This window comes from Chlorocebus sabaeus, chromosome 1 (assembly GCF_047675955.1).
Source record: "Chlorocebus sabaeus isolate Y175 chromosome 1, mChlSab1.0.hap1, whole genome shotgun sequence".
Classification (NCBI taxonomy): domain Eukaryota; kingdom Metazoa; phylum Chordata; class Mammalia; order Primates; family Cercopithecidae; genus Chlorocebus; species Chlorocebus sabaeus.
In genome coordinates, this window is record NC_132904.1 from 68,510,943 (window position 1) to 68,532,923 (window position 21,981).

Consider the following 21,981-nt stretch of genomic DNA (forward strand, 5'->3'; position numbering starts at 1 on the left):
GGCCTGAGAAACCAGCAGCACCAGGCAACACCCTCTCTCCAGAGAATCTGGGTGCAGCTCCTCCAGATCCCTCTAGACTTCTAGGTTCTGGTAACCCCAGCCTTCCTCCCTGTTTTTCAGTCCTGGATGAGAAAACTTCTTTATGCAGTTATTATATCGAAGTTACTTTAATATTCCCTTTTTGCTTTTCCGCCCTCTACCAAGGCTTTAAACCAATCTCCTTTATGGATTTCACTCTATTGTGTGGTTTCTGTTTTGCTGATTGGATCTGAACTGACATATGGATAAACTGAGCTCTCAAGAAAGTAAGAAAAATCCCCAGGAACCAAAAACAAAGAATTAGTCAGGAGGATTGAGTGAGCTGATGACATAGCTGTCGTAGCAGTGTATGGAATTTATAACACCCTCATAGGTTCAGAAGACAGATCTTAAGTCCACAAAAGGCACTGAGATCCCTGTGCAGAGGCGAGACTCTTAAATTTATACTAAGATAATAAACTAGGAAAAAAAAATCTGTCCAGAGAGAAATAAAAAAGCTTGCCTTGCTCACTTAGTGAGATAGGAGGGAAAAACCTTCTAGGAATTCAAAACAGGCTGGGTGAAGTAGTTCATGCCAGTAATCCCAGCACACTGGGAGGCTGAGGTGGGTTGATTGCTCGAGCCCAGGAGTTCGAGACCAGCCTGGGCAACATGGCAAAACCCTGTCTCTACAAAAAATATAAAAATTTGCTGGGTATGGTGGTGTGCACCTGTAGTCCCAGCTACTTGGTAGGCTAAGGTGGGCGGATTGCTTGAGCCCAGGAGGCAGAGGTTGCAGTAAGCCAAGATCCTGCAACTGCACTCCAGCCTGAGCAACAAAGCCAGACAGATCCTATCTCAAAAAATAAAATAAAATAAAATTCTAGAAAGCAGAAATTAATCTGTAGTGAAAAACAAACAAACAAACAATCAGTGGTTCCTGGTATCAGAGTGAAAGGAAAAATGGACTGTAAAGAAGTATGAGAGACAGGCGCAGTGGCTCATGCCTGTAATCCCAGCACTCTGGGAGGCCGAGGAGGGCGGATTACCTGAGGTTGGGAGTTCAAGACCAGCATGACCAACATGGTGAAACCCCGTAGCTACTAAAAATACAGAATTAGGTGGGCATGATGGCACATGCCTGTAATCCCAGCTACTCAGGAGACTGAGGCAGGAGAATCGCTTGAACCTGGGAAGCAGAGGTTGCAGGGAGCTGAGATTGCACCACTGCACTCCAGCCTGGGGAACAAGAACAAAACTCCATCTTTAAAAAAAAAAAAAAAAAAAAAAAAAGGCCAGGCGCGATGGCTCAAGCCTGTAATCCCAGCACTTTGGGAGGCCGAGACGGGTGGATCACGAGGTCAGGAGATCAAGACCATCCTGGCTAACACAGTGAAACCCCGTCTCTACTAAAAAAAAAAAAAAAAATACAAAAACTAGCCGGGCGAGGTGGCGGGCGCCTGTAGTACCAGCTACTCGGGAGGCTGAGGCAGGAGAATGGTATAAACCTGGGAGGCAGAGCTTGCAGTGAGCTGAGATCCGGCCACTGCACTCCAGCCTGGGTGACAGAGCGAGACTCCATCTCAAAAAAAAAAAAAAAAAGCATGAGAAATCTTTTGGGGGTGAGAGAAATCCTCTGTATCTCAATTATGGTTTCTGTTTACAGGTGTAGACATCTGCCAAAACTCAACTTTCTTTAAAATTATTACAGACACAAAATTGAAAACATGAGACAAAAACAAGATCATGAAAAACAAGCAGATTTGAAAATGAATCAAAGAGTACTTCCAATAAATGAAAAAGTTAGCTAATAAAAATAAGAATTCAAAAAACAAATCAAACCTAGCTGAAGAGTTAACTAGTAAACTAGAAGATAGATATAAGGAAATTATCCACAAGTTAACACAGAAAAATAGAAATGGAAATTATGAAAGAAGGAATAAGATGTGGACGACAGAATGAGGAAGTTCAACATAAGTTAAGCATGAGATCTGAGAGAGGTAAAGAGGTAATGATTGGGAATTTCTACACAATTAGTGAAAATATATGAAATTTCAGATTAAGGAATTACTATATGCCCCCAGTATATAGTGATTTAAGAAAATTAAATTCACGCCATGTAATGGAAGTACAGAACACAAATGATAGCAAAGAGGATCTTAAAAACAACCAGAAAGAAAGACAGTTACCTACAATTAAATAAGTTAATCTGTAAGCATAGTTCTCAGGAGTAACAACAAAAAGCCAGAATTTCAATGAAAAAACAGTTTCGGTTTTTTATTTATTTATTTATTTTTTGAGACGGATTCTCGCTCTGTTGCCCAGGCTGGAGTGCAGTGGCGTGATCACAGCTCACTGCAAACTCCGCCTCCCAGGTTCACGTCATTCTCCTGCCTCAGCCTCCCAAGTAGCTGGGACTACAGGCGATTGCCACCACGCCCGGCTAATTTTTTTGTATTTTTAGTAGAGACGGGGTTTCACCATGTTAGCCAGGATGGTCTCGATCTCCTGACCTTGTGATCCACCCCCCCGGCCTCCCAAAATGCTGGGATTACCAGCGTGAGCCACCGCGCCCGGCTGAAAAAACACTTTCAAAGTGCTAAGAGGCAATAATTGGAAGCCTAGTACCCAGCTAAAATACCAATCCAGACTGAAAGTGAGCTGGGCAGGAGAATGGGGTGAACCTGGGAGGCGGAGCTTGCAGTGAGCTGAGATCGCGCCACTGCACTCCAGCCTGGGCGACAGAGCGAGACTCCGTCTCAAAAAAGGACTGAAAGTGAAATAAAGATTTTTTAAATGAAGACAGTGTTTACCACTAACAGACTCCCACTGAAGCAAACATCTGGGGGATGTATATATCTATGCAATAAAAAAGGAAGGAATAAAATGCAGGGAAGAACGGTGAAAAAGCCAAAAGCAGACATACATGGGTAAAACAAAATAATCACTAACAATACCAAACAATATACATATTTTAATTGAGTTGGGGTCTCACTCTGTTGCCCAGGCTAGCTAAGAACTCCTAGGCTCAAGCAATCCTCTTGCCTCAGCCTCCAGAGTAGTTGGGATGACAGGGCAAGCCACCATGCCCAGCTACAAAATAATAATTATTAATTAAAATTGTTCAACATAGAGATGGATTGACTTTGGGAATGATCTCATTCTAGAAAGTACTCACTTTGAGTCTGGACAACACCTTTTGTATGTTTAGTGTACACTGGGTAAGAGGCTGAATTAAATGACCACACCATATGTTAGGTTAATGCACAAGTAACTGCGGTTTTTGCCATTACTTTCAACAGCAACAACTGCAATTACTTTTGCACCAACCTAATATCTTCTGATCATAGTTTTATCAATTAAACACAGCTGTCCAAACAGCCGCTGATCAGCTCTGTTCAGCTACCCGAGCAGCGCTATGCCCTCATCCTAACAATTCTAGAATTCAGTCTTATTTCAAGGCATTCTTCCCACTTCCATGTTCCACATGTGAAAAAGAATTCTATGTTTCTTAATTAGCTTTCAGGTAAGATCTTTAAGCTTTTGGAATGTACAGCTTTTCGCTTTGAACTAAAAACTTAGACATTACAATTAGTCATCCCTTGCTTGAACTTAGGCTAAGAAAATAGTAGTTTGGAAGCTTTCACAAAGAAGTATGTGGTTCTTCCTCTAAAAAAGAAAATATCACACAGAAAGAGGGAGAGAAGAAACACACACCCATCTGTGCTGACAGAAAGCACCTTACATGATCCTCACGTTCGCCCCAGATTCTCATATATTCACAGCAGTAAAGAGAGGCCCAACTCCCTCACCATTAAAGCTTTAACGACCAGACAACCCAGAAGTTTGGAAACATAGAACCAGGCAACAGATACTAGAGAGAGGGAACTATGTATTAAAGCAAGAAAATATCATCACGTTTTCAAGAGGGAGTGCCATTCCAGAAAAGAGGACAGCTTAATACTGAGGTTCAAATGCCACTAAATGAAAACGGGAAAGTGAAGTTCCTGTGCCCTTTCAGCCCAAGAAATTATTCCAAAACATACATTTATTCCCATAACATGTCGCAAATCCTGCCTGGCCATTAGGATGCAGTGACGAAAAAGTCTCTCATTATCTAGAAGGGCAGACAAACTCGCATAGACTCTTAAAATACGAGATGACAGGCCGGGCGTGGTGGCTCACGCCTGTAATTCAAGCACTTTGGGAGGCCGAGGCGGGCGGACCACGACACCAGGAGTTCAAGACCAGCCTGGCCAAGACGGTGAAATCCCGTCTCTATTAACAATACAAAAATTGGTCGGGCATGGTGGCGGGCGCCTGTAATCCCAGCTACTTGGGAGGCTAAGGCAGGGAACTGCTTGAACCCGGGAGGCACATCTTGCAGTGAGCCGAGATCGTGCCACTGCACTCCAGCCTGGGCGACAGGGTGAGACTCCGTCTCAAAAAACAAAACAAAACAAAACAAAACAAAAAATAACAGATGACAAGCGCTAACTCAGAGGTAAGCAAAAGAGAGTACCCATAGGCGGCAGCATTAACCCAGTGGGCTCCGGCCCACCCACAATCTTCACACAGTCACCCCACTTATAGTCATAAATTTGTACTCTCCGAGGTGCGTGTATGAAACATGTTATCTGTGAGAGTCCGTGGATGAAAAAACAAACAAAAACAAACAAAAAAATTATTTAAAAAAAAAAAAAGAAAAAGACATACCTGTTTTAACCAGGGCAACCACCCCCAGGAAGTAGGTAAGGCAGGTGAGGTCACTGTTTACATATATGAAAAGTGAGGCTCAAAATACACTGACCAGTCCAAGACAACGCGCGCCCCCACACAGCACCTTCCCCGTCCCCATTTATGCCCAACCCGCAAAACCCCAAGTAGAGCCAACCTCGCACTGGCTACGTAAACGAGGCCAAGCTAAACATTACAAACCTCAGGCTCCCCATCTTTAAAGTATAACAAGTGGTTAGGAGATTAAAAAGATAAACATTTGGCAGATCATTGTGGACGGTGTAGCTCAGAAAATGCTGACTACTGCTATTGTTACCGATAAAAGACGAAGATTTTCCAAGACCCGACCCTTCGCTTACAAGCCTTTAAGGAACTTGCCCTACCCCCGACCCCCGTCACCTTCAGACTTAATTCCACAGACACGCCCCCAAACAGACCCTCCCCTTTAAGGCACCCCCGGCTCCTCCCCCTCAGGCGCCTCTCCTCACAAACCTTACCCCGCTAGATTCTGCCCTTTCGGACTCGGTTACGGAGGAGGCCTTTCGCTCGCACCAGCCTCTCCAGCCCCCCTTTTAGGCCTGGCACCCCTGCGGGTGCCCAGGCCGCACGCCAAACGCGGGCCCACGCCGGTTACCTGGCTGCGCGCTCGCGCTCTGCCTCCCTACTCACCCGAATCGCACTTAATCCTGGGCTCGCGCCAGCGTTGTGAACGCACAATTAGTTTAAACTATGGCCCCGCCCCCTCGCGCGGCCCTCTGATTGGCCTCTGTCGGCCGTTGACTTACGCGGGGCACGCTTAAGGACCCGGGAAAAGGAAGTTTGAGGGCCACTGGGAAAGAGAAGGGGTATCACCGCTTCCGGACCCCGGCCTGGACTTGAAGGCAAAGAGAACCACAAATCCCAGCGTCACCCGCGGCCTTAGAGCCCCGCCCATGACAAACTACAGGTCCCGGTAAGCACCGCGTTAGTTCTTATGGCGCCTGCCGGGTCGTGGTGACGAAAGTAGTTGCCATGGAGTTGCCCTGAGTAACCGTGAGGCAGTGGCACGCCAAGACTGGAGAGGAAGCGACTGCGGGTGAGTCGGGCGGGAAAACAGGAAACCTGTTCTAGGGGACAAGAGATCTATGGAGAAGGGAGGGGCACTCACAGAATGACTAAGAACCTCCCTGCTCAGGTATCTGAGATTTCCCCAACCGACCCTCATCACCTTTCACAGTGAACAAGACACAACACTCACATGGGACAAACTGGGCAAGGGGAACAGAGGGAGGGAAAGGCGTTGAGATATATATCCATACAGATTTGGGGATGCTTAAGAACCTCCCCCAGGGCCAGGGGCGGTGGCTCACGCTTGTAATCCCAACACTTTGGGAGACAAAGGCAGGCGGATCGCTTAAGGCCAGGAGTTCGAGACCAGCCTGAGAAACATGGCGAACCCTGTCTCTACCAAAAATACAAAAAAATTAGCCGGGCTTGGTGGCGCGCTCCAGTGACCCCACCTGCTAGGGAGACTGGGGTGGGAGGATCGCTTGAGCCCAGAGATTGAAGCTGCAGTGAGTTGCAGTGATCACGCAACTACACTCCAGCGTGGGCTACAGAGCAATATCCCCATCTCAAAACAAAAGGAAACAAAACAAAACAAAGAACCCCGCTCCCAACGCAAACATAAGGCTCCCAAAATCGGATGCTTCAAGTTCCAGGCATAACCTGGGAGATCAGAAACGCCCTCAGAAATGGAGTTTTCCTCTAAGGAACTGAGACCTCCTTCCAAGACATGTGGTTAGCATTAGATAGAGTAAATCGCAGTCCCTACCCTAATTCTGGAGATGTAGGAAACTTCCTGGGGCGTGAAGTGCCTCTTTCCTTCCTCTTCCAAGGAGTAAAACCCCTTCTCAACCTGTCCCCAGATTCCCTTTTCTCCCCACACATCCATGGTCCGCTATTCAAAGCTTTACAGTTAGAGATTCATTCTTTTTAGTCCTCACGACAGATCTATTACATTTAGTAACCTACCCAGTGCTTTCACAGTCTGTCTTTTGATACTCTTAACAGCTCTGTGAATCAAAGATATTTATCTTCATTTCACATATTGGAAAACTAAAACCTAGAGAAAAGGGACTTGCCCAAGGCCACACACCAAATTAGTGACAGAGCTAGAACTAGACTCCAGTTCTCCAACTTCCAGCTAAGTCTCTTTAGCTTCAGCCTACTGCCTCTATAGCTGAAGGACTTGTTCCAAGGAACAAGTTAAACTGCCCCAGGGAAAAGGAACCTGTATGGCCTACTTTGGATTTACACTTCCACTGGAATGAATTTCAGATCCTCCCCTGAAAGTTTTAATGGGGAAAAGGAACTAGAGAGACTAAGACAATGAAACTTGAACATTTTTAACTAAACAGGAAACAGAAGTGCTAACACAGCACCCATGTCTGAAGTGACCACCATGATTAGCTGGTTTCTAGCTGGTGGCTAGCTGGCCCTGATTGGTCCACTTACTACCTTAAAGTTCTCCCAGGTTTGGTCCTACGCCTCTTGCTACTGCACTCTATATTCTCTTCTTGGGTACCCCTCTACACCCACAACTTCATTTTCCACCTGTATGCAAATGTACACGTGTGTATCTCTAGCCCAGTCCTCATCTCTAAGCTCCAGATCTATATAGCCAATTGCCTCCTCAACATCTCCTTTAGGATACCTCAAAGGCAACCCAAACTCTACATTTCTGAAATTGAAACCAATCTCTGTGTATCCCAACCCTTTCCTCCAAGTCTGGATCTCTTCCAGTGCTCCTGCCTTTATCCACAATATACACAAGCCCAAAACCCAAGAGTTAATACCTCTTCCATTTACTTAATACCTCTTCCATTTCCCATCTATCATTAAGTCTTATCAGCTTTACTTCCTGAGTATCTTTTATATAGGTCCTGCCATATTTGCATACTGCAACCAGAGTAATCCTTCAAAATGCAAAGCTGATAATTGTTCACTCTCCACCCCACCCCCAATTTTCTTTTTTGTTTTTTCAAGGCAGAGTTTCACTCTTGTTGCCCAGGCTGGAGTGCAATGGCACAATCTCGGCTCACAGCAACCTCCACCTCCCGGTTTCAAGCGATTCTCTTGTCTCAGCCTCCCAAGTAGCTGGGATTACAGGCATACGCCACCACACCCAGCTAATTTTGTGTTTTTAGTAGAGATGGGGTTTCTTCATGTTGGTCAGGCTGGTCTCGAACTCCCAACCTCAGGTCATCTGCCCACGTTGGCCTCCCAAAGTGCTGAGATTACAGGCGTGAGCCACCACGCCCAGCCAACCCCCATTTAATATTAATACTTTGTGGTTTCCTATTGCTCCCATCTCTCCAGCCTCTAGTCTAACCATACATATTCCTCCTCCTCTCCCCTTCAGTTATATAACCTTTAAGGTCTTCCAAATTTCCAAGTGCCCTTCCACCATAGAACCTTTGCATATAGCAGTCACATCTGCCTAGAATGCTCATTCCACAGCACTACCCCATAAGTTAATTTGTACTTATCATTCCCTACCCCATAAGTTAATTTGTACTTATCCTTTGGATTTCTCTCAGTCACTTCTTCAAGAATGTCTTCCTGTAGACTGTTCAGACCAGGTCAGATCCCTCAATTACAGCAACCTCATGTCCCTCTCCTTTGTAGTGTTATTTAGTTGCAATTTTTAATGTGTTTGTTAAGCACCTACTACTTGCCAGCACTATGAGATACAACTGTAAGAAAAATATGGTTTCTGCCCTGGTGGTGTTTATGGACATACAGATAGTAAGCAGATAATTATAGTGTTATGAGTGCTACCATGGAAATCATAGCACTATAATTACAGATTTTAGGATAAAGGTAGACTTCTCAGAAAAGTTGAAACCTGATCTGAGCCCTGAAGTAAGAATTAGCAAAGCAAAAGGAGGAGAGAAAAACTATATTCCAAGCAGACAGAGCTGGAAGGAGACACTGTTCCACTTAGAGGCCCAGCAGCAGGTCCGAGGAACTTATGGTGAGTAGTTACATTTGGCTGGACTGCAGAATTGGAGTTGAGATGGTAGTAGAGGTGGGTAAACAGAAGCCAGGTTGAATCTTGGGCCTCCTTTTGGCACCTGGGAATATAACCTCCCAGAATAATTAGATTATGTGGCAGATTTTTCTTTTTTCTTTTGACAGAGTCTTGCTCTGTTGCCCAGACTGGAGTGCAGTGGCGCAGTCATAGCTCACTGCAGTCTCGAACTCCTGGGCTTGAGCCATACTCCTACCTCAGCCTCCCAAGTAGCTGGGACTGCAGGTGTGAGCTGCCATGCCTGGCTAAATACGTGGCAGATTTTTCATAGCAGTCTTTTATTTTTTTTCCACCGTCAGTCCATCATCAGAAACTCTCAGGCCAGGCTGTTGAATCTCCTATCAGATTTATGTGATTATTCCTCAAAGCTTCCTGTGTTATCATGTTGCAACTTGCCTGAGAGAGGTCAGGAATAGGCTAGCAACAATCAAATTACAAACTTTAGTAATTTCCCAAAACTGAAAACAGTTTTCTGTCAACTTGGGATTGGTTAAATAAAGTTAAATTAAGTGAATAACATTAGCCGGGCGCGGTGGCTCAAGCCTGTAATCCCAGCACTTTGGGAGGCCGAGACGGGTGGATCACGAGGTCAGGAGATCGAGACCATCCTGGCTAACACGGTGAAACCCCGTCTCTACTAAAAAATACAAAAAACTAGCCGGGCGAGGTGGCGGGCGTCTGTAGTCCCAGCTACTCGGGAGGCTGAGGCAGGAGAATGTCGTAAACCCGGGAGGCGGAGCTTGCAGTGAGCTGAGATCTGGCCACAGCACTCCAGCCTGGGCAACAGAGCGATGACTCCGTCTCAAAAAAAAAAAAAAAAAAAAGTGAATAACATTAAAGTAAGATACATAGTATAAAATACTTTGCAACAATTAAAAAGGGTAATAATCTACAACAATTCGAAAATTTAAAAATAGGTTTATAAAGGAATATTGTTTATTTAAAAATATACATAATCTAGGCCGGGCACAGTGGCTCACACCTGTAATCCCAGCACTTCAGGAGGCCAAGGTAAGTGAATAGCTTGAGCCCAGGAGTTTGAGACCAGCCTAAGCAACATGGCAAAACCATGTGTCTACAAAAAAATACAAAAATTAGCAGGGTGTGGTGACGTGTGCCTGTAGTCCCAGCTACTCGGGAGGCTGAGGTGGTGGGATTGCCTCAGCCCAGGAGGCAGAGGTTGCAGTGAGCTGAAGTGGCACCACTGCACTCCAGCCTGCGCAACAGAGTGAGACCTTGTCTCAAAAAAAAAAAAAAAAAAAGAAAGAAAAAAGAAAACCACGCATGTGCGTGTGTGTATGTATAAAACCTTATTAGCTATACATTCTAGGAGGTTATATTCCCAAACTGTTAATGGAGATTCAAACTTTGAGTTCCTATTTGATGTACTTCTCCATGTCATTTCACTTTATTCATCTATCATCTATCATACTAGCTTTTACAATTAAAAAACAAAAGTTAAAGATACTGTCAATTTGGAAATGAGAAATTCCAGTTCCGAAACAAGGCAGGTATTCCCCTAACCCTGTCATTCATCAAGTCAGTCAGTCTGGACAGATGAAGGTGCTGGCATCTGATTATCTCCTGGTCATAAGCCAGAATAGCAGATGGGAAAGACTGACTCCAAAAACACAGCCACAGGATTAAGCATGGCAGCATCAAGGCTTTGTCAGTTCTCTCCGGCAGTCAAGCTCTCTATGTGATACCTTGAAGACTCCATTAATTCCTTCATTTCTTCTTTCGTTTTTCCATTGTCCATCCATTTTCATTTGTCCATCAAACCTTTAGTGAATATGCATTTTTTTTTTTTGCCAGGTTCAATGTAGGGTAATGATGAGAAGGGAGAAAGAAGTCTGAGTCTTGTCCCTGTCCTCAAGCTTACAGGGAGTAAACAAAGTTGGTTATAATGAAATTAACAAAGAATACAACTGCTTCCATTTATTGAGCACCTGATGCCAGATGTACAATAGTTCTCAAAGTAGGGTTTGTCTCCATTTCACAGATGAGTAAACAGGCTGAAATAAAATTTTGTTCAATAAAATTTTGTTCAAAGTACAGTGGGGGCATGCTGAAGTTAGCTATTGCTGTGTAACAAACCATCCCAAAACACAGTGGCTTAAGATAATAAACATTTATTATTGCTTCTAAGTCTTAGAGTCAGCTGGATGGTTCTTCTGGTTTGGCTGGGCTTACTCATGTGTCGGCAGTCATCCGTGGGTTGGGTGACTCTCCTGATCTTGACTGGGGGTAGGCTGACTGTGGGTTAGTCTAGGATGGCTTCAGCTGGAATCACTGGCTCCTTCGCATGTCTCTCACCTACACATCTCATAACCCTTCAGCAGATCAGCCATGTTCTCATGGCACTGGCAGAGAGCAAGAAGGCAGGCCTCCTTTAAAGCTTCTGTTTGTTTCATGTTTATTGACATCCCACTGGCTAAAACAAGTCACATGTCTGGGCCCAGCATCAGAGTGAGATGGGACTATAATGTTATAGGCAAAAAGGGATGGATACAGGGGAGACCATGAATAGGGATCATCAAAACAATCAGCCTAACACAGGACACATTAACCAATTTTATCTGGAAAAGAAAGGCTTTATAGAAGAGGGTACACTAGAACTGAGTGTTGAAACATGAGAGAGTATTCACTAAGTGGGCAGCTGTTACTTGGAACTGGATGCAGGCTGGTTTGCCACAATCAACAGAAACTCAGCAGGTCTTTCTGTGCTCATGACAGAGTTCTATTATTTGTATCTTGGCTTCATTTCTTCTGGTCAGGCACAGAGCAGCAAGCACTCAACAAATGTTTGCTGAATTGAACTGAGTATCTTACTGTGAACAAGGTGTGGACTGAAACAGCTGAACCTGGGAGCCAATTGTTAGAACAGCTTAGCATCAACTCTTCTGAAACAGAAATCCTCAGAATTGGCAGTTTCTCATTCATTCATCCCACAAACATTTTCTGAGTGCCTGTTTTAAACCTGGTTCTATGTTGGATAATGAATAAGACGCGATACTAGCTCACAGCCTGGGCTACAGCTTAAATGCAGAAGGCTAAAAATTTAACCAGCTTCTTGGGGCTCCATTTGTAATACTAATTCAGAAAATGCAACAGGAGCTGGTGCTACACAAAATCAGAAGTCTTTAGGAACTGCACTGGGGTTCTCTGATAGTCAAGAAGACTAACAGTAAAAATCTGCCCTTAAGTATTTCAAGTTAAAATCCATGTTCAGTGGTGCATAACTCTGGGGTACCAACCCAGTATTTACTTCGAGAAAAGTATCCAATCTTGTTCAAAGGTATCAAATCTGTTGTAGGTGCTGAAGTGGGATGGGCTTCTGTATAAGCTAGGTTCCTCTAGTTCTTTTTTTTTTTTTTTTTTTTTTTTGAGACGGAGTCTCGCTCTGTCGCCCAGGCTGGAGTGCAGTGGCCGGATCTCTCAGCTCACTGCAAGCTCCGCCTCCCGGGTTTTCGCCATTCTCCTGCCTCAGCCTCCCGAGTAGCTGGGACTACAGGCGCCCGCCACCTCGCCCGGCTATTTTTTTTGTATTTTTTAGTAGAGACGGGGTTTCACTGTGTTAGCCAGGATGGTCTCGATCTCCTGACCTCGTGATCCACTCGTCTCGGCCTCCCAAAGTGCTGGGATCACAGGCTTGAGCCACCGCGCCCGGCCAGGTTCCTCTAGTTCTATAGTACACAGCAGGTTCCTCTATTTTTACAAAAGAATAATGTGTTCTTTGTTGTCTGCCTGTAGATTTAATATCTAAAAGATTCAAGTCTCCCTAATTGACAATCCATGCCCATGGGACCAGTTCATAACAGAAGCTGTGAAGTGACTCAAGCTGGCACTTCCCCAAAGCTCAGTTGGGACTATTTTTTTCAGAACAAGACATTCATTTTCCTCTAAACCTACTGAACTCTATCCATGTATATGTTAAATTGCCAAAAAAAAAAAGAATTTACTTGAACTGTATTAAGCTTCAACTGAATTATAAGATATCAGGTCCTTGGTTTTCAACAGAAATTCTTTCTTTTTTCTCTTTTCTTCTTCTTTTTTTTTTTTTCTGAGACAGGGTCTTGCTCTGTCGCCTAGGCTGGAGTGCAGTGGCACAATTATAGCTCACTGCAACCTCCAACTCCTAGGCTCAAGCAATCCAACTGCCTCAGCCTCCCGAGTTAGAAATTCCACTTTAAGGTTGTTTGCCAATTTCATTGTCTCTGCAAACTAATTTATCCTTTGAATCCAATGATGAGAACTGCAATCCCAAGGTTTCTCTTTTTGCTTTGGCTGCCAGGAATTTCACAGCTAAATGTAGGCTTAGATTCTTAAAGTGCCTGGCACATCTCTCTCTTCCTGTAATCTAGTTTCTGATCTTTCTCTTCCATTTTTAACTTTCTAATCTGCACTGTCCAGTATGGTAGCCACTAGTCATGTACATTTGACAGGTAGGCTGGTCCAAATTGGTGTGTGCTGTAAGTGTAAAATATCTCAGGTGGTTTTAATATTGATTACATATTGAATGATTTTTTGATATACTGGGTAAAATAAAGTTAATAAAATTAACTTTACCACTTCATTTTACTTATTTTGGCTACTAGAAAATTTTAAATTATATATGTGGCTTGCATTTGTGACATCATATTTCTAGTGGACAGCACTATTCTGCAAATCATCTGTTTTATGACTGTGTTATTATTGTAAACCTGAAATCCTTTTGGAAAGCAGGTGAAGTAATACAAACAATAATACAAAGGTGGCAGCAGTGGATGGAATGAGAAAGGGGAGGTCGACTGGGACAAGTTCTTGTCCTATATCCTTATCAATTTGTCTTTTGCTTGTGTGATTCACACACAAACCCCTTGTTAAAGTGTGTTGTCAGCTCTCTTTATCCCAGGTGAGTAGTATTCTCATGGTTCTCCCTTGTCTCCAGAAAAACCTCAGCTTTACTTTAGCTAACAAATTGGAAACCATCTGATAAGACAATTCACACCACATTGCAAGTGACTGATAACAACATTGTGTTCATCCTTCTCAGGGAGTATTTCCATTTTAACCGGAAACATCCCTGAACCCACAGGAATGAATCCCTAATGGTGGAGTTTCAGGCATCAGTGACAGGTGAGAGGTAGACTCTGGTTTTGTGTGTGTGTATGTTTATATGTGTATGGCTACATTCAGGATAGGGCTGAAAGTAGGTCTTTGGATGGAAAGGTAATGGAGCTGACACAGAAGCCAAGCGGAGAAGGTGGCAAATCCCTAGCTGGGCCAGACTGAGAGGGGCAGTCAGACACCAATCAGATGTGGTACAGGCCCTCAGGGATTTGTTAAGCAATAGAATAGCCCAGTTGATGTCACCAGAGGGTGGATATCAAGACAGTCTCCATGGTAGCTACTGTAGAGTAACAGAAAGGGTCTCAGAGTCAGGAGATTATGACTGCAGTCTACAACTGAATCATTGGCTTAACTCTGGGCAAGTCCTTTTACCCCTTGGGTTTCAGTTTCTTCATCTGGCATTTTCTAGACAAAGAAATGGGTGTTACAACTCTCAAATGAGTTCTAAGAGATGTGAAGGTGCTCTGAGAAGTAGAAAATGCTCTATACATGCAAGGAATAGTGATTCATATCTTAAAATGGAAATACAGACAGGCAGACCTAGAGTAGTAGAGGATAGAAAGCAGGGATGGAAGACTATGGGGAAACCTGAAGGCCGGTGTACTTGAAACACCTGTCTTTCTCTGTCCTCCCAGGCTGAACCCGGACTCCCAGGGCACCTGCTTTTACCTGATGAATGATGGCCTGAACTATGAACAAACGGGACTATATGAACACTTCGGTACAGGAGCCCCCACTTGACTACTCCTTCAGAAGCATCCACGTCATTCAAGGTCAGCCCCCAGAGCACAGCACTCCACTCGCTAAGGCAGCAGGCCCAGTGTGGTCCCTAGGGAGAAACCATAATCTACTTAAAAGCCTAAAGAGATTCTTCCTATATGCTTGCAGATGTGTTGTTATTGTCTTTTGGAGGGTAGGGGAGAGTGAGAGGTTTTTTTTTTTTTGTCTTTTTGTTTGTTTTGTTTTTGCCCCTGACACAGCCCCAGGAGATCCCAAGAACATGTGCCCCTGTTTGTTTTTTTTTAAGGAGCAAATCTGAAAGGAAACAGGGGGCTATCACAGTAGTTGATCATCTTTAAAAGAAGCCAGGCTACAGCAGGAAAGTCAAGTGGAAGAAAACTGGGAAGCCAGTCTACCAGCCAGTAGTTTTATTCTCCTGTTTTTACCTGAAGAGAGGAGGAAAACACAGGCTCCTATGGAGTCCCAGCAAGTAGGCAAAACCCTTCTCCTCTGTCTGCACACACAAGCCTATTCTGACTGGCCAAACATGAGGGGTCTTATCAACAAACTGGCATAGTTCCAGTTTAAATACTTACTGACAAATTTCTTACACTCATTCCAGCCATATCCAAGTTTATTCCATCATCATCTACACTTATTGCAGATTCCAACACTGCCCACACTCGCTACCATTTTGCCATTCAATGTCTTTGTAAATGGGTAGCTAGTCCCTTCAGGAGGGAACATAGGGAGGCTCTCAGCCATGTCATATTCCCAATGAGTCATTCATTCTTCCTAGGGAAGTTCTGCCATCCCTGGCTTTTGTTATCTGCTCTTTCATTAAAGCATCAGTCCATCTGTCCTCACAGAATACATGTTAACATCCACTGTTTTAGAACTATTATTTGGCTTTAATCTTCTCTCAGGCAATTGGTAGCCACGACCTTTAAGCTCGGGAAGCTGGCAAATAGCACCAGTCTTAGCTTGGGTTTGCGGTCTACTTGCGTTATCATCAGCCACAGTGGTAACTCATATTTGTTCTCTCACGAGCTTACAGCCACCTACTGTGATCTTTATTGTGCACTGCATCACTTCTGATGTAGTCCATGTTTCACAAGGGGTTTTAGCTGCAATAGTAACTATCTCTAAGACAGGTGAAATGACAGAGCTGGAAGTATACCTCCTACCTATCATGGGAGTTTCTAACTCTGATGGAGGAGGTGTAGCTCTGCCCTCTATGGAGTCCCCAGAATTGGGAGAGAGACAAGCAGTACCAAGGGTAACTCTACATCACAAAACGTAATTGGTACAGATGCCCCATCCTTCTTTTGACCATTCAGTATTTACTGAGCACTTACTATTAAGCATTTATATATGTGTGTGTGTTTGTGTGTCATATGTATATGCCAGGTATTATGCTCCTTGCTAGATGTGTGAGAGGCACATCAAAGGCCCAAAAGGTCAGAGTCCCTTCAGAGTCCCCAGAGCTTCTGAAAAACTTATTTACAGCTGGGGTTAAGGGATACAATAGAGTTTGGGAGTACTTGGCACACTATTTGCTGAATGAATACATATTACAGAATATGAAATGGCAGTGCTTTTGGAAGGCATCTAATCTGTGCTCCCACCAACCCAGATCCTCTAACTTTTCACAAACCTAGAGTGTTAAGGAAGTCTCCCACCATATTCACCTACCAACCCCTTCCAGTTTGTGGTTGAGGGATAACACAGGGAAGTTCTATCAAACTAACTTGTATTCTGACAGATGGAAACAGCTACATGGCAGCCTTTCAGAGAAAGGAAAACAGGAACATAGTTTCCCAGATCTTCCTGGAGCTAAACGCTCCCCAGTTCTCAAAGCACCGATATTTGTGGTCCAGCTTCCAGACCTGCTTTGGCCTACTCTGAACAAGGAACTTTACAGATTCTTAGGCAGTATAGTGCGTTGGTGGAATCTGAGAGGAGCAGCAACCTGTGGCAGCCTGGATATACCACTCCATCCCTGATAAGAGCAGCTCCAGCCAGCATCAAGTTTTAGGCAACTCCGTCCCACCAGTGATTCCCTCTGAGCTTGGCCTCCAGCCCATGCTCAGTGGCATTCCCCAAGCTGCTACCTTATCACATGGGGCACTAGTTCATGTGGGGTTATTTTGACCTTAATTTTGATTCATCTGTGTCATTCTATTTCAGGGTTTTCAGGAGGTGTAGGGAGGGAGGCAGGATTAGGAATTCATGAGCTGGGGGATACTGTTCTAGTACCCTCCTGCAACCTCAGGCCCCAACTGTGGGTCCTGCTCACTCTAGGACTAAGGCAGAGAGCCATCTGGTGGATGCTGCCTGACCTGCAGCTGAGGAGGAGGCGAGGTGGGGGTGGAAGGGCAAAGGGTGTCCCTCCAGTAGAGAGCAGAAAAGAGAGTGAAGAAAGCTGGCTATCTTCGGCAAATACTACATATTTCCTTCCCCAGAGGTGAACTAGGGAACCAAAGGCTTAGCAGCAATGGGAAAAATACAGTTACCTCAGCCAGACCTGGCATCTGGTTCTGACTCTACGACTTTGAACTTGGGCAAGGCCCATCCTTTCTGGACCTCATTTTGAAAAAGTAGGAGAGTTTGGGGTGTTCCATACACCTGGGTTTTAACATAATCCTATTCCCTATTCTCTCTCCTCCTCAGCCAAACTTTCTGAGGATGTTGTTTATGCTAACTGCTCATATCCATTCACTCTTTTTTTGGTAGAGATGGGGTTTCATGATGTTGCCCAGGCTGGTCTCAAACGCCTAGGCTCAAGCAAACCTCCTCCCTTGGCCTCCCAAAGTGCTGGGATTACAGGCATGAACCCAGCCTCCATTCACTCTTGAACTCACTCACTTCAATCTGGCTTCTACCCCCAGACCCTTGCCATTCCACTGAAGCAGCCCTTACCAAGGTTACCAGGGACTTCTAAGTTGCCAGAATTACTTTTTAGTCCTTACCTCCCTGGAACTTACTACTATAAACTATTTACTCCCTGAACATCTTTAAACTGTCCTCTCCTGATTTTCCCTGATTATTTAACTTCTCTAATGGATTCTTCTTCCTCTCTGACCTTCCTCCCTACCCTCACTCTCCATGAGGAATCTCATCTCTTTCCCTAACTTGTATGCCTTCTTTGCTAACGATTCTCAAGTCTGTGTCTCCTGAGCTTCTGACCTTCATCTCCAACTACCTACTTGGCTTCTCCACCTTTTTGTACAGGAACCTCGAACACACCAAAGCTAAGCCTGAACTCATCAGCTTCCCAATGCTGTTTCTTCTTCCCGTAATTCCTTACTAGTTAATACAACTGGCCACCACCCTTTAATATTCTTCTACCTTTACATCCAGTCAACCAAATTATGTTGATTGTAGGTCCGTCCCTCTCATGTCTTGCTTGGATGACTCAAACAGCCAAATTGGTCATTTGGTCCAACTCACTCCCTAAAGTCCATATTCCACACTGACACTTCACAGTGATCTTTCTGAAATAAAAGATTTGAATCATTTGCTTTAAAAACTCTGGTGCCTTCCCATTACCTACAGGGTAAAGCCCAAGATCCTTAGCCTGGCATTCGAGACTTTTGACTAGATTCCTGCCTCTTCTTTTCCTCTTTGTCCCCCTTGTGCAGTGCGTGCGAGCACTTGTGCAGGCACACAAACCTGCCCCAGACTCCCCGGCTGTCCTGTACCTCTACCTTTCTTCATGCTGTTCCCTGCCTTTTTACCCTTCTTTGCCTGAAAAACATCTCCTAATCCACTGAGATTCAGCTCAGGCTTCACCTGCCCTGGGAAACCTCCCTGAGCTCCCATACTGGGTCAATAGCCTCTCTTCTGTACTGCTACGAAACGACTATTATATAGCACTTATCACATCATATTGCCAGTTTGCTCCCATCTTGCCCGTATAAGCTCCTCTAAGGCACAAATGTCTGCTCTCTGCCCTATTACTCATACAAAGTCTGCGACAGGCTGTCTCTCATTTTGTTTATCACTGTATATCCAGTACCTGGCATACTGCAGGTACTCAACATTAATGGAAAGAGAGGGAGGATGTCAGAGTGTATTCCACTGAAGTGAATTCTATAGGCTTTACCAGTGGTTAATTCAGGATTTTGTGTTATCATCTACTTGGCTCAAGCCCAACAATTCTCGTTCTTAGTTTTCCTCAACCTGACACTGATTTGGTATACAAAAGACCCAGTGGTACAGTGGACATGAGAAGTCCATGTAACCTGAAAAGCCAAGAGTTTGAGATAGAAGTCTCTGGCCCTTAATCTAAACTTACTGATTGCTGGAAGCTATGGGACAGGGTTACACTAGACTCAGCTACAGCTTGGATGGCTAATCTTCCCAGCTCTGTCCCTTCCCACCCCCACAAGCCAGAAAAGCAAAGATGATACCCAAGTCTCACTTTGTCCCCACAGACCTGGTAAATGAGGAGCCAAGGACAGGACTACGACCACTGAAGCGTTCAAAGTCAGGGAAATCACTGACCCAGTCCCTGTGGCTGAATAACAATGTTCTCAATGATCTGAGAGACCTCAACCAGGTGGCTTCACAGCTTTTGGAGCACCCAGAGAACCTGGCCTGGATCGACTTGTCGTTTAATGACCTGACTTCCATTGACCCTGTGAGTTCCTAACACTAGGAATCCAGTCGGGGGAGCCTGAAGCCACTTTGTTCAGCCCCCAACCTCTCCACTCCTACGTGTTATCAAGGAAGTAGTGAGGCAGCATGGTACAGTCAAGGCTAGGGGGCCAGACAGATGTAGGTTCAAATCCTGGGTTTGCCTCTTACTGACTTTGAGCAAGCTACCTAACTTCTCAAAACTGCAGCCTCCTTGTCTGAAAAATGAGGATAATACACCAGTATCATAAAGGTTTTGTGAGGATTGAACGAAAGTACATGAAAACCAACAAACAACTGGTACATCAGAGGCTGAGGTAAAATTGTAACTGTCACTGGGCACCCACTGTGTCCTGTGCTGGGTTCTCCTGTGGAAGAGGTAGTCAATAAAAGTACAGCACCTACTTTCTGTGAACTCAGATTCAAGTTTTAAGAAATAAAGTTTGGCCTTTTCTGGTCCAAGATCCCTAAGAGGGGAAAGGAGCTGGAGCATGACTTGGAAACTATTCCCCTGGTGTGGTGATCTCAATTTAATCAGTATTTTAAAAGCTTCTTATGTGCCTAGCATGATACTCTGTCTTCCCGTTGCTCGCTGTGATAGAATCGTAGATCACCAAAGCTGGAAAGGTCTTCAGTGAAGGGGCAACTAAGGCTGAGAGAAAGGCAGGAGAGGCAAGTCAGTGGCAGTGCTGGTACCCAGGACCATACTCCTGACCCTCAGATCACAGCTCCTTTTCAGTGTGATGCCCTGTATGTCTTAAAAGGTAAATAACAGTAGGTTAGAGTCATACAGTATGGCTGTGGAGGGTTGGAGTGGAGGGCAGGTTGTTGCCCACATTCTTTCTTCTCTGCCCACGAATCAGCCCTGAGCAGAGATTAAGGGTCCTATCCTGTCTAGCCTGGCTTTTGGTTTCCTTCCCCAACAGGTCCTAACAACTTTCTTCAACCTGAGTGTCCTCTATCTTCACGGCAACAGTATCCAGCACCTGGGGGAGGTGAATAAGCTGGCTGTCCTTCCTCGGCTCCGGAGCCTGACACTCCATGGGAACCCCATGGAGGAAGAGAAAGGGTATAGGTAAGTGCCCTGCCCCTGGAGGTAGGGTCTAGCTGGGCTCCCCTAAGGGAAAGGAGGAGGAGAAACAAGAAATCTAAGACCATTCTTCTGCCATGCTTAGACCTGGGAAGTGGGTAGCCGACCTCTAAGCATTCCTTGCTCTCAGTCAGGATAAACTTAATCTTCCCCAAACTATGCTCAAGTCCCTCCATTCCTTGCAGTCCGGGAAGACAACAGCAACTGGTGAAGGGGGAAGGGGATTTTGGTGGGGGGTCTGGCCCCTAGCCTGAGTCTTCCCCACAGGCAATATGTGCTGTGCACCCTGCCCCATATCACCACGTTCGACTTCAGTGGGGTCACCAAAGCAGACCGCACCACAGCTGAAGTCTGGAAACGCATGAACATCAAGCCCAAGAAGGCCCGGATCAAGCAGAATATACTTTGAGGCTCCCACGACCCTAGTAGTCCTAAAGGCCTGAGAATAGACAGCATGGTTTGACAATAAATGATTTGAGCTGTTGAGCAGATGAGAAGTCACTTACACCTTGTAGAGATGTTCTCTAACTCAGGCAACTGCAAGTAGCTCTAGCCTTTTCTTTTCTTTTTTTTTTTTTTGAGACAGAGTCTCACTCTGTTGCACAGGCTGGAGTACAGTGGCACGATCTTGGCTCACAGGAACCTCTGCCTCCCAGGTTCAAGAGATTCTCCTGTCTCAGCCTCTCCAGTAGCCGTTGATTATAGGCGCACACCACCATGACTGGCTTTTTTTTTTTTATTTTTTTGAGACAGTTTCGCTTTTGTCGCCCAGGCTGGAGTGCAGTGGTACGATCTCAGCTCGCTGCAACCTCCACCTCCTGGGTTCAAGCAATTCTCCTGCCTCAGCCTCCTGAGTAGCTGGGATTACAGGCGCCTGCTATACCACACCCAGCTAATTTTTTACATTTTAGTAGAGACAAGATTTCGCCATGTTGGCCAGGCTTGTCTCGAATTCCTGACCTCAGGTGATCCACCCACTACAGCCTCTCAAAGTGCTGGGATTACAAGTGTAAGCCACCACCCCTGGCCTTTTTTTGTATTTTTAGTAGAGATAGGGTTTTGCCATATTGGCCAGGCTGGTCTCAAACTCCTGACCTCAGGTGATCCGCCCACCTCAGCTTCCCAAAGTGCTACGATTACAGGTGTAAGCCACTATACCTGGCCAGCTCTAGTCTTATTTTGCTGAAAAAGGGAGGCAATTGAGGGAAAGGCCTGCTGGTCTGGGACTGGAGACCTGGGTTTATCACATAGCCTTGGGAAATTTATCTAACTTTCTGGGCCCCTTTGTACTTTTCAGCTTAGAGATTTGGGGGTTAAAGTAGATCAGTAATTTCCAAACTCTTCAGAGTACCAGGGTCTGTAGAGATGCCTCACAGGCCTCCATGACAGGCCAAGAAGATGGGCTATGATCTCTGAAACCAGCCCCCACTTCAATCAGATCAAAGTTAATTCCATTCTATGTTTTATATGCTGGGATTCTGCTTAGGATTTCATTTGATAAAAAGAATCTTCTGCTTAAAAACATTTGCTTGCTGACTCCATATTACGTATTCCCAGAAGAGTCTGGTCTGCTTTCACTCTCCACCCG

The 21,981-nt window shown here is 45.0% G+C and overlaps 2 protein-coding genes across 7 annotated transcripts in view; one reads left to right on the forward strand and one right to left on the reverse strand.

The window, feature by feature from the left end:
* The window catches only part of NUMA1 (nuclear mitotic apparatus protein 1), a 79,843-nt gene extending 74,368 nt beyond the window's left edge, over nucleotides 1-5,475 (reverse strand). For 2 of the 4 annotated variants that reach the window (XM_008019992.3, XM_073019066.1), the window contains exon 1: nucleotides 5,390-5,475. The gene's annotated coding sequence lies outside the window, so the exon portion shown is untranslated. The remainder of the gene's footprint in view (nucleotides 1-5,389) is intronic. The other 2 variants (XM_038004895.2, XM_073019049.1) reach the window with 2 other exon arrangements.
* An 87-nt stretch (nucleotides 5,476-5,562) lies between these two features.
* On the forward strand, nucleotides 5,563-21,915 carry LRRC51 (leucine rich repeat containing 51). 3 transcript variants are annotated; one of them, XM_038004906.2, is made up of 6 exons: nucleotides 5,563-5,707; nucleotides 13,866-13,948; nucleotides 14,578-14,715; nucleotides 19,102-19,307; nucleotides 20,230-20,378; nucleotides 20,661-21,915. In XM_038004906.2, exons 3-6 carry the CDS (start codon nucleotides 14,634-14,636, stop codon nucleotides 20,800-20,802), a joined length of 579 nt encoding a protein of 192 aa, XP_037860834.2. In that variant the 5' UTR covers nucleotides 5,563-5,707; nucleotides 13,866-13,948; nucleotides 14,578-14,633; the 3' UTR covers nucleotides 20,803-21,915. The 3 variants fall into 3 exon arrangements, with proteins under 3 accessions (XP_037860834.2, XP_072875201.1, XP_008018179.3); XM_073019100.1 differs by lacking the exon at nucleotides 5,563-5,707 and adding an exon at nucleotides 5,715-5,830 and having other exon boundaries at nucleotides 20,579-21,915; XM_008019988.3 differs by lacking the exon at nucleotides 5,563-5,707 and adding an exon at nucleotides 5,715-5,830.
* The last annotated feature ends 66 nt before the right edge of the window (nucleotides 21,916-21,981 follow it).

What these genes read in the sequence shown, in the direction of transcription:
- LRRC51 (XM_038004906.2), top strand. Translation starts at nt 14,634, where the DNA reads ATGAACAAACGGGACTATATGAACACTTCGGTACAGGAGCCCCCACTT. An exon ending in AAGCATCCACGTCATTCAAG is followed by an intron (nt 14,716 to 19,101) that starts GTCAGCCCCCAG and finishes TTGTCCCCACAG; the next exon opens with ACCTGGTAAATGAGGAGCCA. An exon ending in GAGGAAGAGAAAGGGTATAG is followed by an intron (nt 20,379 to 20,660) that starts GTAAGTGCCCTG and finishes TCTTCCCCACAG; the next exon opens with GCAATATGTGCTGTGCACCC.